The sequence below is a fragment of the Colletes latitarsis genome, chromosome 8, assembly GCF_051014445.1.
Source record: "Colletes latitarsis isolate SP2378_abdomen chromosome 8, iyColLati1, whole genome shotgun sequence".
NCBI lineage: Eukaryota > Metazoa > Arthropoda > Insecta > Hymenoptera > Colletidae > Colletes > Colletes latitarsis.
Window position 1 is genome coordinate 26,611,585 of NC_135141.1, and position 16,978 is coordinate 26,628,562.

At 43.9% G+C, this 16,978-nt stretch overlaps 1 protein-coding gene across 6 annotated transcripts in view; it reads left to right on the top strand.

Annotated features, from left to right (window-relative positions):
* Nmo (serine/threonine-protein kinase nemo) overlaps positions 1 to 16,978 on the top strand; it is a 212,534-nt gene that overhangs the window by 193,679 nt on the left and 1,877 nt on the right. For 2 of the 6 annotated variants that reach the window (XM_076771835.1, XM_076771833.1), the window contains one exon: positions 898 to 16,832. The exons of 3 other annotated variants lie outside the window; for them this stretch is intronic. Coding sequence is in view for 2 of the 3 variants with exons in the window: in XM_076771833.1 (XP_076627948.1) it covers positions 898 to 952 (55 nt within the window). In the remaining variant the exon portion in view is untranslated. Of the gene's footprint in view, positions 1 to 897; positions 16,833 to 16,978 lie in introns of those variants that run through there. One more of the 6 variants, XM_076771834.1, reaches the window with a different exon arrangement.

Here is a 16,978-nt window from a genome sequence, read left to right on the forward strand (position 1 = left end):
CGCAAAGATCGAATCGGTCGAAGGGGAGCCCGAAAGATACCGGTATTCCACAGATTCCTCGTTTAATCGAAGAGAAAATGACCGATATCGGGATAATTTCGGTTTCAAGTCCCTGGTTACCATCGATCTCCAGATTTTTGTTCGTTGCCTTCCTCCCATCGATTGTACTCGACACTCTCGAGACGCACTGCTGCCACTCGTTGACGATGCTACCACCACCCTTCCTCTACCCAGATCGTTAGCCGACGAAACTCCAAGTGCGAGACGGAAACGCTTATCACGACGATTGCCCGCGTGAACGAAAAAAAAAACCTTAACCGATAGCGAGGAGCACTTTGCACTTTCGTCGTGTACAGTTCTTAGAGTTCGAATCTCTGAACACCCCCAGGTGTCGTCGAGCCAGCGATCCACGCAACCGTAGTCCCATAATCGACTCGACACGTTGACTGCCCGCTCTGACGATTATTTAAATTTATTTTCTCCAACGAGTCGCCACGAGAATTCAGTTTTTTTAGGTCCCTAGGCAGCCAACGTGTCAGAGAAGCAATTCGAGTCCTCGTCGATCTTGGCTCGAGGACGCCTGGGACCGAGGGGCTCGGCGAGCCTCGACCGGAAGTCGCGATTAACGAGGCAAAACGCGTTCCCCGGAAGCTTCGCCGTGCCCCTCGGTCCCCCCGGCGTGTGTTCGTCAGGAACACGGCCAGCACCGGAGATTCGAACAGTAGCTCACGCCTCTGTTTCTCCCCGCAAGTCACACACTGAAAACTACACCCCCGAGTTAAGACCAAAAAAAAAAAAAAAATAATAAAAACTGAAAAGAAAAGACAGAAAAAAAAAACACCAGATCTTTTCTCTGTGAATGACAAGCCTCTAATGATCTCTTCGTACGACTTGCAGCTCCACGGTGGCTCATCCCTCGGAATTGCCACCCTCTCCTCACCAATGGGAATAAAAATCTTCTCCGACAAATCGCGAACTCGACGGATTATGCGACACACCCGGGCCCGATGGGAATGATCGAACCGGGCGGAGAGCAATGGAGACGGGAGAAAGAGAGAAAGTGAGAGAGAAGTAAAAAAAAAACAGAGAGATTTTTTTAAGAGGTAGCGAGAAAACGCGAGAGCCCCGGAAGTACAGGACGACGACGCCTGGAAAAAAGGATCCACGAGGAAACCGGGGGATTTTAAGGGTGGGGGAGAGAACGCACGGGGAAGGGGGGGTGGGCAAGGACGAGAAGAAAGGAAGCACGGAGAAGAGCCAAGAGAGACAATAGACTGCCGAGCACTGTAGCCTCAAATTTTTTCGACTAGCCGATATATATATATATATATATATATATACATAGACGTGTATGTATATAGAGTATCTCTATACATATATATATTATTATACATACGAGGGAGAGAGAGAGAGACAGAGGGAGCCTAGGAGGAAAAGGACACACGAGTAGCCAATTATCGGACGGGGAGCGACCGATCGCAAGGAGGGAAGCAGGCGATCGGTTTCGTGGGGGTTCGAGTTCACGGCTGAACACGAGACGGTTGCTGGAACGAACCAGAAACGGGGGGAGACGAAAGCGAGAAGAGCGTGTTTAGTCTGTAAGGGAGCACCGAACAGACGGGCCAGTCTTACTTTTTTTTTTCCTTTTTTTTTTCTTCATTTTTCTTTTTAGATTTTTCACGCGCGGGAGGAAGGCGGCCGCCGAAGCGTTCCTCTTTAGGCCACGCTAGGACCATAACGACTTTCCGTCGCACGAATCATGCTAGAAACAAACGCTATCGAGCAACGGACCACCACTGGACGGGCAAAATTTTATTCGAGCACCGATCAAAACACTCGACTAGCGATCCGACTCGAGTGATCGGTGAAACGGTTGTTCGAGCTTGATTCAATATCGTTAAATAATTATTACGACGAGCTTCTGTCGTAGCACAGTTTCGTTTTATAGATTCGACCGTAATATTTTATTCCAGCGATTTTTCGTTTCTCTGGAGAATATTTATCTACAACGGAATTAGCTGAATATTACTCGACTGGCGTCTCAGTTTTAGCCTTCTACTCTGTGTAAATTCAGCAGGTCGCGCCTCCAGGCACTGGTAGCTGTAGCCTTCTTTCGTGCAAACGCCCCTAAGCGTCGCTGATTTCCCGCCTGGCATTCTGGAATGATCGTTCCGACGATAATTCAGTTAACGCGTCTTGTTTTACGAATTCTAACAAATTTCAGGGACCAATCGGTCCGATAGAGATACGTTAGGGGGTGTCTATTCCATTGTCTGACTTGCTTTCACTACGAGTTTGGTAAATTGAATTCGACTCAGCCTCGCTGAATGGTAGTTTCAACAATTTCGGAGCAACAGTCGACGATTAACCCAGAAACGATAATATGTATTCTCCGAATCTATCGAATCGTTGCTCGCCATTCCAAAGTACATACGTTATTTGATGTGTGCATTTCACCGAATACACTCTGTTCCTTGAGCATTGATCTTACAATTCAGATTGTAATTTTTATCGAACATACAACGAGTCGAAAGTTACTTATCTGATCGTGAATTTTTCCTATACGTGCCCAAAATAAACAGTTTCGCATTCTACACCCGTATAAACTGCTTATCCGTCGAAAATTGGAATTTGGAGCAGAGAATAAACTATTCCACGATGGAGAACCAAAGAATGCTCTAACGGGTGTCGCGAATGAATTGCTACACGTTCTATTGTTCGAATAAAATTTTGCCCGTCTCTATAAAATGGAACTCATGCAAGGAAACGTCGATAGTCCGAGTTTAACTTTATGCGTCGTTCCTACCAGCGCTCGAAGAACGTTAAATTCTTTTCAGATCGCAAAAAAATACGTATTTGTCTAATTCCCGATCGAATGAATCGTGCAACGGAAGGTTAGAATATTATCGAACACACGAGCGCCGTGGATCTCGATCCCGCGAGGAAACAAACGAAAAATGGCGGTCGAGATCGCGGGGGTGCCTTTCTTCCCGCGTCAGGTAGATTTTATTATCGGGTCGCGAGCGTTCAGCAATCCCCAGCGCTTCGTCGAAGAACTCCGGAGGTGGAAGAGAAAACACGGACAAGCAAGGAGAGCTCCCAGCCTCGGAAGACGCGAGTCCTGCCGCCAGGATCCCGAAGCAGACCGTGAATTCTCGATCGAATCTTCGTCGCGAGGATCGAGGGTAGTTGTAAGGACGTCGACCTGGAGGAAGGCTAGACGAATCCCATCGATTCGGGGCTGAACCCACTTCACAGACGCAGCGATTTCCACTGCTGTAATCTCTACAAACCGTCGTTCGAACGACGATCGTTGCGTCCGTGGATCGAGAAACGAACGTCTGGTTGCGTTTCAGAACGACTTCTTGCCGGAGTTTCGAGCAGAGAGACCGGTCGCTCCGAGCAACAGAGAACGTTCGCGACTCTGTAGGATAAAGGACTCGATCCACATTGTAGTAGATCGTCGAGTCGGGCTTGCTGCGGAGCGACTTCTCTGGCTATCGCGATGAATTCACGAAACGAGGACAGAGGGATTCGACCGCGAGTCGTCTTTGCGTAGATAGCTGCTGTACATTTTAGTTCCGCGCGTGCGCATGCGCTTCCGTGCGAGATCTCGCCTTGGTTTCGCGGTTCCCAGGCCCGCGAAATTTCGAATTCCCGCCGTAACCGAACCGATTCATTAAAACTCGATCGTTTCCAGCAGCGTCGAGAGGGCAATTGTAATTTCGTGACCGGACCCCGAGGCCAGACGAAGGACGCACAGTACCCAATTAGTTACGTTCTTGAGTGTGATTTTAATTTAAGGAACTTAGGTAGCCAGTAGCGAAGCGAGAATCACCAATGTAGGTCTCTTAGGTAGCGATTTAGCTGTAGCGAACACGGACACTCGGTTTTCATTTGTTTCCGATGGGACGAGAAAGCAACGTGCACACACACACACACATACACACACACATGTGTTCTCTTTTTTACGCAGACTCAACTGATTTCTACTAAGTGATCCTGTGCGCGAGGATCGTAATGTAACGATGTATCGTTTAAGTACTTTTTAGCATACCCGTGTCGAGACGGAGGGGAAAAGACAGGAGAATCGATCGGCTCAGGTGGCAAAGGAGAGTGACTCGCGAGTAATCGAAAATACGCGCGACATTTTGCAATCGAAACGCGGTTCGATTCGGGGACCTCGAACGGAGACGCCGCTGACGCCTCGATACTTGAAAATATTTTCGAAAGTCCCGCGTCGAGGAAAGACGAGTATTTTTTAATTAAGTAGCCGCTTTGTAGATCTTTTTATGCTCGGGTGTACGAATTATCTTATCAAATTCAAACAGTGGAACTTTTCGTGTATTTATCTTTAGATTCTTCGATTGTCACGTGGTACAACAATGTTTATATCGAGCCAACACGGACTCGTCAGGTTATTTAAAGAAAGTTCTTCGGCCAAATAACTAATATCGAGCGTGTACCTATCGAGTTAGGTAACAAAAGTCCACGCTGGATATTAGTTTCGCGACGGCGGAAAAAATGTCAGCAGCGACTTTCTTTGTCCGAGGTCTTCATTTTGTAATTAACGACGCACCGGTCGGTCTCGAGCGAATGAGCGCTTCTCTCAATCATTTGTAAATAGGTCATCGCGCGTTCACCGTGTACATAAACTTTTAGTAGCTCATGAATCGAATCACCGTAACCGCGAAAGCGCGATAATTCTCGTCGCGTCCGATCGCGACCATTTCGAGCACGATGCTTAATAGAGATTGTACTTTTTCGTACCACGGGGGATTCCATTTGTCCATTTTCCGTGAATTGTCGGGCACGAAACGAACAAGGCCGCCCGGCATCGGACGCGACGAGAGTTTAACACTAAACCTACCGGCACTTCATGTATACCCATTCCTACCATGACCGGTCAAACGGCCAGTCTTCCTTTCTCGCTTTTACGAGACAACGTACTTCTAATTTTTCCATTATATGTATAGAAAGTTGTGTTTTGAACTTTATTCGTAAGATATCCTCCTCTTTTATGTCGCGTATTTTTTCTTAAAGCATTCAATTCTAACCTGTACAAAAATATTCAATACATTTACTCTAAACGTGCATTAGTACTTTAATAGTATTAGCAAATTAATAATTTTTATAACATAGTTAATTTCAGAGAAAACAATTATTTACGAAAAAAAACGGCACAGTAATTATGCAAACACCCTACATACAAATTTAAATTCATTTTCAATCAAATGAACAATTTATAATCCAGTACTATCGCACATCAGTCGTATGATCAATAGAGAGTGCTGAAACTACTTTGGGTATGTAGAGTCAAAGTAAACGTGAAAATAAATATGGAAGACAGCAAAAATTATAGTAGCTGGTATAGTCATTGGATAGGGGATGAAATGCCCTTTAAAATGAGCGTTTGTACGAGTCGATAGCTTTATTAGTTCCGGAGATATAGCAATTTTAATTTCAAGTCGATGCGGTGGCTAGTTACGGAGATATAAGGGTTCGAAGCGTTTGTTTACATCACGTGATCAATGGCCGCACGTGACCGTAGTAAATAGTAAACGTGACGTAACTCGGTCACTCGGTCAGTGGGTCAACGTGCGAGAAGGAGGTCCGAGCGCGTTAGACGGAGACAGCGATAGTCGAATTAAGAAAAATTACCTTTTACATAAATTGCGATATCTCGGGAACGGGAAGTCCGATCGACGAAAACCAAACGCCATTTTAAAGGGGAAGGTTCACCGCCGCCAACAGTGGTTCAATCATTAATAAAACACTAGTAGTTTCGGAACTGCACGCGTCTAAAGTTTTAATATTTTTAATACGCGTTTGTAGGCTTTTGTACGTCGCGTACACCGAGATAGCGGAAATTGAAGAATTACCCCTTTACATAAATTACGATATCTCGAAAACGAAAAGTCAGATCGACGAAAACCAAAAGCCATTTTAAAGAGGAAGGTTTGCCGCTTCCAACGGTGGCTCAATTATTAATAAAACCCTAGTAGTTTCGGAACTACACGCATCTAAAGTTTTAGTATTTTTAATACGCGTTGTTAGACTGTTCTAAGACAGTGGAAACTGTACATTCTCTCCTTTCGTCTGTGCTATACATATATTTCCTATTTACATCGGAAGCTAACCAGAATTTGGTAACAAATTTTGTCCAGTTTTATACAGAAAAATAAAAATCATTCAACCGGTCAGATGACCGGTCGTGGTAGGCAAGACAGACATATTTTTCTCAGAAAACAAACAATAAGAATAGAAGTGGATATTGTAAAATTCATTGCACGTATACTGTAAGAAAAGTCGTAAAGTTAAATGGCGCTAAAATAATATTGTGTGTTAGAAATTCTAAACGAAATTTTAAAAACGGTCATTTGACGCGGTAGGTTTAGTGTTAACGAACGTATTCCAATGCGGACCGCCCCGGAAACTTCGCCGGATGGAAACGCGCCTTCGGGACTCTTTCGTGATTCCTACGATCTCGTAGCTTCGCCATAGAGCGTACGAAATTAGTTTGGCGGTAAGAAAACATTCGAGAGGAGTGTAGCAAATTTTTTTTTGTAAAGCGTTCACGGCGTATTTACGTTTAAGTTTCATATCCGATCGGTCCATAAGTTCGTGAAACGAGGAAACGAAAGGACGTTGCATAGTTTTATTCGACGATGGATTTTTAGTTAGCGGTAAAATATCGCAAAGCTTTCGTACGAAATAGAAACCTCTAACCGATCGTATCCGATACGTAGGATATTTGCAACTATAGCCACATAATGGATAGCGAAATTAATAAAAAGAAACGCAAAGGTTTCGATGAACACGGGTCTCTAGCTTCTAACCCATTAAGTACCAAATTAATTCTGTTCAAAAATTCGTAGTTATTTTCTAAATATCGTTGAACAGGATACTTGTCTGTATTTTTGTGACGTTTCATGTAAATATTAGCACCTAAAAGTACTATTTAGCGTTTACAAGGGATAGAATTAGTTTTATTAACTAGAAATATCTCAAATTTATTCATAATATATTGCAAAAACAATTACACTCGACTTCGTGTCTCAAAGATCACTGGTATTTAAAGGGTTAATCCGCAAGACAGTTCGTCTCTGTACAGTTACGTAAGATTTATCTACAACTTTGTTCGTTAAAATGGTACTGAAACAACTTTAAGAGCACATTAGCTAATAAACAGCAGCACAAACGAGTACAAACTTATGGACCCGATGTTTAGCCCCGTTTTAAACAATCCCCTTTCGCGTCGAGGCTCGAGCATCTCGCGGAAGGCTTGTCGCGTCTTATCGCGGACTCCCGTAGATTTTTACGTCTCGATTTCGACGTTTTTAATCGTTTACCAGCCTTTCGCGAGCTCCCCGAATTTATAGGAAAATGCCCTTATCGAGTCCTCGGAAGGGGCGATTCCGTGGAAGTTTCGCGACGGTCCGATTCGCAGTTTAATTAATCCCGGAGGAAGCGTGGAGATGAATAGAAAGAAGGGAGAGATCGTGGAGATCGAGACATAGAGGGAGAGCGTGAATGCGTGAGAGCGAAAGAAAGAATACGAGTGCGTGAGATTAATGTTTCCTATTAAACGAAAAAAAAAAAATAAAGTAACACGTAGATAATTACTTAACGGCAAGATTTGTAAATACGTAGCTCACTGTAGCTGGTCAGTTGGGCATTTAACGAAACGCGCCTCGTGTGAGAGAAAGACAGACAGAGTGGGAGAGAGAGGCGAAACAAAAAAGTGGTAAAAAGAAAAAAAATGAAAAGTCAAAAGGACTTACACGATATACACACAAGCGCGTACACGTAAATGCATACACCCACACACGCGGTGTACACGCATTTTGTTCGGAACATACTCGAACTTCGCGTGTGTCTCGGTTCTCTCGCATCGAGAACCGCCCCGAACAAACGAATAATACCGGAGGCTAGGTGATAATGCATAAGTCGTAAGGTACCTACGTTATAGATAATGAGTAATTAAGCGACAAGATACAAAAAAAAAAATAATAAAAAAATCTCCACGTATACTCCACACTAGCGAATATGCCTTCATTATGGAAAGTGGCTGGCACGAGATGCACCAAACAATAAAGTTGCTACGGATCAAAAAAAAAAAAAATACAAAACAAAAACCAAAAAAAAAAGAACAAAAAAATAAACAAAAAAAAAAAAATGAGAAGAAACACGAAAACGACTGCAAACGGTGGTTCTCTTGTCTCCAGATTTGGCACATCGTTTACCGTCACCCTCGTTCTTCCCTCGATTTTTTTTTTTTTCATTTTTTTTACTTTTCTTCAATTTTCCTTTGTTTTCCGTTCCTACGAACTTCTTCGGAGACCGTTCCTTTCAGGTTTGATTTTTATTTCGTTCGATTAAACGCGCACGTCTCTCCAAATTTCTCGTTGTGCCAGGTGAGTCTAAAAAAGGGTCACGATCGCAATCTCAAAACCGAGAGAAGTATCCCGATAAATATGGTCGAGTGATTTGGTTTTGATACAGAGCCGTTTCCAGTTCGAGCACTAGCGAATGTTTATAATTTAATACTGTAAATCAAGCACAAGAGTATACACAGGTGTTTCATAATACTTCTGTATAACTTAAAGGGTGCATTTGATACATAAAAATAAATATTTCCCACTATTATTTGACCTGTTACATATTATAACAATACTCTAACAATTTGAGCTTTGCCTACGAAATTATATCTCTAAAAGAGAGTTTCTAACAAGGTTTACTTCGATTCCCATATTTTCCATTCGCACAAAATATTGTACATAACGCTTCGATGTAAATTGTCTGTATTTAAAAAACAAACGATCCGCGATCCCACGCTTATTAGGATCTCCTCTCGAGTTTGAGTGAAAGAACGTGGCCCTGAATTTTGGCGATCCTTCGGTTTGATTCTGCATGATTTCTCGATCGGCCAAGCGACGAGGCAAGAGGAGCGCGAGTTGTTCTCGCCATTCGTCGACTTTTAATCCGGCTGAGCTGCTCCAGGAGCCAATCTTTCGGCTATCGCGTGTACAGTGGAACCGATTCGATCGCGGAATAGCCGCCAACGGAGGACAGAGACGAGCCGCGACAGTTACGTCGGGCGGCGCGTTTGTGGCAGTCGGAAATTGATGAAAAAAGAAAATCAGAAAACGTGACGACCTGTCGTTAGTAACTAAGAGGCCTTAATATATTGCGTTTACGATACACACGTCGGTTCAACTTAAGCATAACACTTAGCATAGAAAATATACACAGAATGTAACCGGTTAAGTGCAAGTAATCGATAGTACGGGCACGATTTATGAGATCAGATCTATTTATCGGCTCCGGGACCCCACGACTCGACGACTACCGAGATTCAAACGCTTCGTCGATGGAAGTCGACTTATCTAGAAATATTACAACATTTGAAACGCTTCGAATCGAGCGCTTGTTATTTTATGATCGATGAACGTGGATTCTGCTAACCGATAATATTTTCTTTTAAGTAATTTCTCGTGCGATGCGATATCGTCCCATTGGGAAATGTCGCTATTCTCTAACGACAGCTTGAGCAATTTCTGAGCAAATATCATAAGTGAAACGCGTATCTGCATATATGCTTCGTTCGTAAATATTTTTAACTTCTTGGGAAACGTAAACTGTTACGTACGATATGCAATTTCTATTTTATATCGTATTTTACGAGCCAGAACGCGTCTGAAAGTAAGTTGCCACTAAAGTGTTTGCAATTTGCAGTCGCGTAAAGTGTAATGTAAAAACATTTTATGGTGCTGTCTGCTCTTAGTATGATTTAATTTTAATTTCGACGATCGAGGGGTCTCGGATCGATACTTAAACGCAGCGCTTCGTTTCGATTACGCGTCGATCCCCCCAATCTAAGATAAAACATAAACAAAGATAAACTTCCAACGAGTTGTTCGTTCGATAAAACTAAAGAATTTCGTTTACATCGAACGAATAAAACCTTGTTCTACCAACTGTTTAATTCACTCGGAGTAGTTTAATCTGAAAGTGGAAAACGTATTTGAAATTAAAAAAAAACTATTTAAGATACGAGTTTGACACTTTGCACCATTGTTCGTGCGTATCTTGCCTAGCTACGTGAATTTTTTCAAACAAATTGACACGATAGTTTCGAAGATATAGCGTGCAGAACGATTGTAAACAAACTACCCCTAATTTTACCGTTCTGTTTGTCGTATTTGTCGTCTGTATCGGTAAAATTCTGCCCGTTTCTGGGCTTAGAGCAGCCACACGCGGGAAAAGGAGTCCACCGGTTGCGTAAATGTCGCGAAGTCGTCGCGTTTATGGGCGTGAACGCGAATAAAAACGGAATACGCGGCGCGCGTGGGTGTCGCAATCGTTTCGTAATCGCGCGAAAGGTCGCGATTTGTTCGCGACTTTGACGAGCGTAAAAAGAAACGAAGCTGCAGGCAATAAAAACCGCGCGCTTCTGTGCCGATCCAAGGCCTGAACACCGCGAACGACTCGTGCCATTTTCCCTGGGAAAACGTCGTAGTCGCGATCGGCGAGCAATAACGTCGGTAGCCTTTGACGAACCAGCTTTGGGAACCATCCATTCCAAATTTCCAATTCAAAATCGATCGATCGGCGCGCAATCGCACCGAGGCGGGACCGTTCTTTTTTTTTCTTTTTTTTTTTTGTACAGAGACATCAATTTTTCAGACGCGTAGGTCCCGGCGATTTCGTGTAGTAGCGTAAGTGGGGATAAAGAAGGTTAATGTCATTCGCACATACCACGATATACAGCGTATCTCATTCTAAAGAAGACTCTACCGATCGTAGTTCTTCCCTGGACAAACGGTTTGCATCAGCACTGCCAGTTTATCATTGTTGACGAAGAGATCGCCATTCGACCACCATCGCTTTTTTCACGTTCTATTCAGGTCCCGGTTAGATCCCTGACGACGAAACGGACGTTCCCCGAAAGGCAATCTTTACTCTTGCCCCCCGATTCTAGTTTCTGAACGTCACGGTTCGAAAAATGTCGATTCCCGGATAGTTGTTCGAGAACCTTGGACCACGCTTTTCGGAAACTCCGTTTCGCGCCTTTAGTTTCCGAGTATAGTCGGATCGAACGCGATCGGTCGTTCGTGGGTGGAGTTTGACGCTCGTGCGACGCCCCACGCGCCCCTTCCACCTCGTACGGAGAGCGTCGACCTATAGGGTTTCGAGAGGCGGGGCAATGGGCGTGGTAGGGATGGCTCCTCCCCGTTGACCTCGAGCGACCGATCGAGCTCGCTCCTGTCGTGTAAAAATCTGGCAGGGAATGAAACTTACGATTAAAGAGAGCGAACGATTCGAATAATACACAAGTTCGTCGCGTGCGTGTAAAATCTGTATAAAGGGAAACTGTTTGGAGCGGAGTGGGTCATGCGGAGGCATGCTCGGCGGCAAGCACATTGTAAAGACTCGCGAGCGTGTAAATATTAGCGTATAACCTCGAGAATTCGCGTACCTTGAAAGTAGCCCGAAGCCTTTTCACAATTAGCGGATAAAGTTAAACGGAGAAGATGGAACGGAGAGTGGAAAACAGAGAGATTAGTCGAGTTGTCGACGGGATGGTGGCGTGCAAAGATCGAGAGACGATGGTAGACTAACCCAGGCACAAAAAAGAGACATAAATCCTCGACGACCGTTGTTGTACATAGTTAGACTAGGTTACCTCGATTATGGCGATTAAGGTTCTAAGGTTTTAGTCGTGTAGGTATCGTACTTAAGCTCGAACTCGAAATTCCGAGGGCGAGCGCGTATTTTTTAGGTTAGAAAATCGCGAGACGAAGCCTCGAGCTGGGAAGTTTTACCCGTTCTGTGCGCATTATGTGGGATCTAGGTTTCCCCCTCGCTAATCTTCCATTCTCGAGCTACGTTTTAAGCAAAAACTTACACGTACACACACACCCACGTACACACTGTGACGAACCCTTGCGCATAAGAGCTCGCCCGCCACGATGTTTCCTTTTCGTCGGTCGTTCTCCTCGCGTCGGGCGAGGCTCGTTTTTACCGTCGTATGAAATAAACAAACATAAAAAAAAGTACATTGAATTAGGTGGTAACTCTTAGGAACTAGGCTCGACGATCCGGCACTTCTCGACGCGGAGGACCGAATTAGCCTCTTCGGTCGCGAGGATATATTTTTTTTAACGTATCGATGGCATGGTTTTACTCGCAGAACTCGCTGTTGAGAAACTCGCGTTCGTCGATTGACGAGCCACCCGGTATAATCTCTTATCCCCCGGTTCGGCAGACATAAAAAAAAAAAATACAACCCTTTTCGGATCTCACTGAATATTTCCCGAAACACCGACCGACGATCTGTTCGATAGGGCCGCGGTCGTATCGACGACGAATTCACGAAAAGTGCGAGTGCTCGATCGTTGATCAAATCTTGATCGTCTATTTAATGTTCTGCGTGCCCCTTGTTCTTGGTGTCTTGTAATTTGTAAATATGCTCGTAGCGATCTAGCCTGGCGGAGTCCCCCCCCCCCCCCCCCCCCCCGCGTTCCACATAACAGCCACGAAAAATTCCTCTGTGATAATGTCGGATAATTCAAATTTGCAACTTTGAACAAAAAATAAACCGAGAAATCTGACGCTCAACCGCGCGAAAGGGTAACAAGATTAACGATCAACTGGTGGCTCGTGTCGAAATCGCTTCGTCGATCGAACATTAAGGAGAAGCTTGAACTGTGGGCGTGGCCAGACCGGCACGGTGGGGATAACCCCGCCCAGTGACCTCGAGCGACCAGTTGGTTCCAACGCGAACTCTATCAGAGAAAGCGACACAGGGACTCCGATAAGCCCGGTTCGGAACCACCGTTTCCGAGAACCGTGCTTAAAAAGGCGGAATCTTTACCTCTTCGTGGACTCGTGCGTTTAATTAACCGATCAACACCGACGATTAGCACGGCGTCTGTACATAAATTGAACTTTCGTCTGGCGATACATGTACGTAAAGCGATAATCGTGTGGGCTCTTTTAGAACTTTACATATTATACGTATAAACATATTCTACGAACACGGTACGGTGTAAAACAAGTTCTTTCGCGTCGGCGCCGTTACGCTCGTAGAATCGTTTTTATTAGTGGGCGTACAGCGCGTAAATTTCGCAGACGTACGGTCGTCGAGATCGTCCGTACGTGCTCGAACCACTCTAAATTCACGGCCAAAATAACGTTTAGGGATGCTCGTATGCCTTCTACGCACGAACACACACACACACACACGCGCAACCGTACGTTACGCACGCGGTGTTGGTCGAGTAATCGAGTTCCAAGCGTTTAAAGAAATGTTGGATAATGGACGGCGGAAGGTAATGGGAATTCGTGGTCACGGACGTAAATTCTTTATTAAATTCTTACGGAAGACATTCCTGATATATTCGTGTCCTTTTGTAGCCAGAGATCGACGATCGGATTAACGAAACCCACCCCGTGCGTGACGCGTTAATGTTTCTCTTCCTCTTCCTAGCAACTTCGACTTTGTAACCGATCGCGCGTGGAAATCGTTCCGAGATCCACAGGATGCCTGTCGCGAGATCGTCGCTGCTTCCGGGCGTGTGTATTTATTAAACCACTGGAACGTGGCAGAAGGGTGGATCCGTGTAATATACTAACGTGTCGCGACCATAGGTGGCGAGAGTTAATACTTGTAGATGAAATAGGGAAACGAAGTAGAGAGGCTGATCTCCGCCGTGTAATTTTTATAAATAACTTAAATGATTAATTGTAAACAGTACAAGTTCGTCGTAACGCAGCGTTATTATTAAAAAAAAAAAAAAAATGGTAGTGGACAGCGATACGAGAACGCTCCTTTGTAATATAAATAAGTGGGCCACCGACGAGAAGTAACCCAAACGGCAACGACGATCTCACGGTCGGGCTTCGATTCGAACGGAAGACAAAGAAGCGCGATATTTTTAAAAATTTTTCTCCGAAAATATTTTACACGAAGTCTGAACGTACGGGGGTAACACTCGAACCGATGGAACAAACGAACGGGAGGATCGATTCCACGCGCGTCGTCGACAAACTTCCAAAGTTGCATCTTTTTTTTTTTCGATACGGTTCTAGAAAACACGTGATAAGATATTACAGGCCGTCGTAACACGGAGGCAGTGTACTCGATGTAAATAGGAGAGCTGTAAAGGGGACAAGATGAAGAAAAAAAAAAAATTATTACGTGTCGATGCCTATATCTGTTTAATCTACGTAAACGAGAAGGAAGCAATTATTGCTGATCACTATTAACTAATAACTAAACGCAGTTTATTCTATCTGTGTGTGTCGGTTTCGATTGGACATAGATTTTGTATCACCCTTTTTCTCTGTGTATGGTGTGTAGCCAGGGGCTCGATTTCGGGGGGCATGGAACGAACGAAACATTCAAAATTTTCATCATTAACTCTTGGATTCAGACTCGACCGTAGAATAAGTTCTTTGAGAGTCTCTCGATGCTGTATTAAGTTTCACGCTTTTTAAGCCATATTTTCGAGAACAATCGAATATCTTCCAACCACAGAAATCTACAAAAATGATTTATTAAGATAGTCACGTTGGATGGACGTTAACACGAATTTTATTTATTACTTTTGTTCGCAATGTGCACATTTTGTAAAGTACCCCGAACAATTGCGATCCGTAATTTTGTACGGGGATCGTATGTAATGTTCGCGTCGAATCTCCATTGATTTTAAAATATAAAATTCGTTCTCCCGTTCCCATCGAAATCGATCCCTTGATATGTAGATTCAATCGTGTCTTTCACAACTAAGTACGTAGTCCTTGTAAATCGATTTGCGATAGACGGAATTCGCGTTTTCTCGAAACTTAGCCACGTAACTTTTAACGTACAAGCACAGGAGCGATCGGTTCCTTGCGAGAGAATGAGGAATTAAAAACAGACTATTCGATGTACGCTTTCGATCAACGCGCGGATCTTGATCGCAGTCGATATTTAAAGATTATATCGTGCACATGTCGTAGATGTGTCTACGCACCGGGTGCTGGAGACCAGTTTTGAAACCAATTGGAAAATTACGCGATAAACAAAAAATATATATACACACACGCGCGCGTGGTTCCAATAAAAGACAAAATTAATTCTGTCTCAAGCTTAGATCGTGTCATCATGTTTTTGATACTTATCCGAGATATCATTAAGCGCGTCACGAATTCACCACTCTCGAACACGCGATTAACCCTCGGTTGTCGTTCGTCTCGTTCTAGATTGGGGCCCTTTTGCACCGAAACTAGCAAATTAGTACAAAAAATAACATTTCGAAGAAATAATTCTGCAGTGAAACTTTCGCGATTAGTTTTGAATTTATCCCAGGAAATATGTCGGTTCGAAGAACAGTCGACAACCGAGAGTTAACGATAGTCGAGAGATCGTTTTGGTAATCGTGGAAATCGAGACGAGTAGAGAACATTGAAACGCGAACGAAATTGGTCTTAAGCCCTTTACATTCTCTGGTACTAGCTGTATAAAAATAAAAAAAAAAAAAACTTCGTGGATTTATAATTAAGACCGCGTCGACGATCTTCGGCGAGGAATCGCGTGGGGGGGTAGGGAACCCGCAGTCGAAAAACCCGTTCGTCCCACCCACGCGGATTCCTCGTCGCGGGCCAAACGATCGACGCTTCATCGATATAATGCACACTTGTCGTCGTAGAGTCGAACTTCACGGAAAATCGTAGTCGATTCCAGCCTAATCTCAAGCGGCGCGATGGTCGTGCCACCCGACAACCTTTTTCTCGAATAATAATCAAATCGAACTCCGAATCAAAAAGAAGAAATACTAGCACGAAAACACACGGGTGAGAGAAACGAGTATAAAATACATACGCGCATGTATGCTTTAAAACATAACAAAACAAAACAAAAAAAATGAAAAAAAAAATATATAAAACGAATAACGAAATAAAAGTAAGGCATGACGATTAAACTTTCCCGACGAGAATCGGTCTCGATCGCTGATTTTCAACGGTTCTTCGCGATAAAACATAAAAAGAGAAAAACAGGAATCGGTTATGTAAATTAAGTTTGTAAGATTCTCCGACTGTAGCCACGTAAGAAACGATCGCTGGCAACGAAGAGATCCGCGGGGTCAGAGATCTTTGGGGATACTCCTTCTTCCTGGTTTCGTTCGTCGATCATCGAAATTTCATTCCCAAGACTCGTCGTTTTCTTCGTTGCACGCGGCTCGAAACGATTCCGGTTTTGTACGCGTAACGATTTGGCGATCTTTTTGTATCGTGACACCGCGACCGTCGTCGTGTCCGGAAAGTTTAATCGGCCGGGCTTCGGTTGACGAACAGAGCGTGCGCGAATGGGCGACGAGAGAAGCGAACGACGAAATAATAAGGACAAAACCAGAACATTGAAGACTGGCAATCAAAACTAACGTAGGCAGATTATAAACGCAGATTTATTCCGGCGTCTAGGACGATCGTGCGCGGCGGTTAGAGCAGTATTTTCGAAACGAGAGGAGTTTGTTTAAAAAAAACTATCGAGAAAAAAGCGAAATTAAATATCAGGTAATCGTGAGCGGAAATCGACGGAATTTTGTAGGATTTTAAAGGTCGAGAGGGTCCCTGGCGACGATCGTGCTAGACAGGCATACATCGACGGCGAAACTAACGCAATTCTACGCAACTCTCCTTCGAAAGAAATAGATCGTACAGTTTTGCGAGTAAAATGCACGTCTAATGTAACGCTAGTGAGTAGATAGGTAGGTACCTGCATTTTATGAAATTTAACATGCTTGAATAGCTCCTCAATAAATCGTTATACATGTTTTGATAAACCTGTGTTTGTTTATTGACCCTGACACGAACTCGATGGACCTCGTAAATTAATATCCTCCGGGCTTAAATAACGAACGATCGTTGTCGATCCCTGCGTTCGTAACATTTCATATAAAAATAAAGCAGACGCGTGGGTCGATCGAGG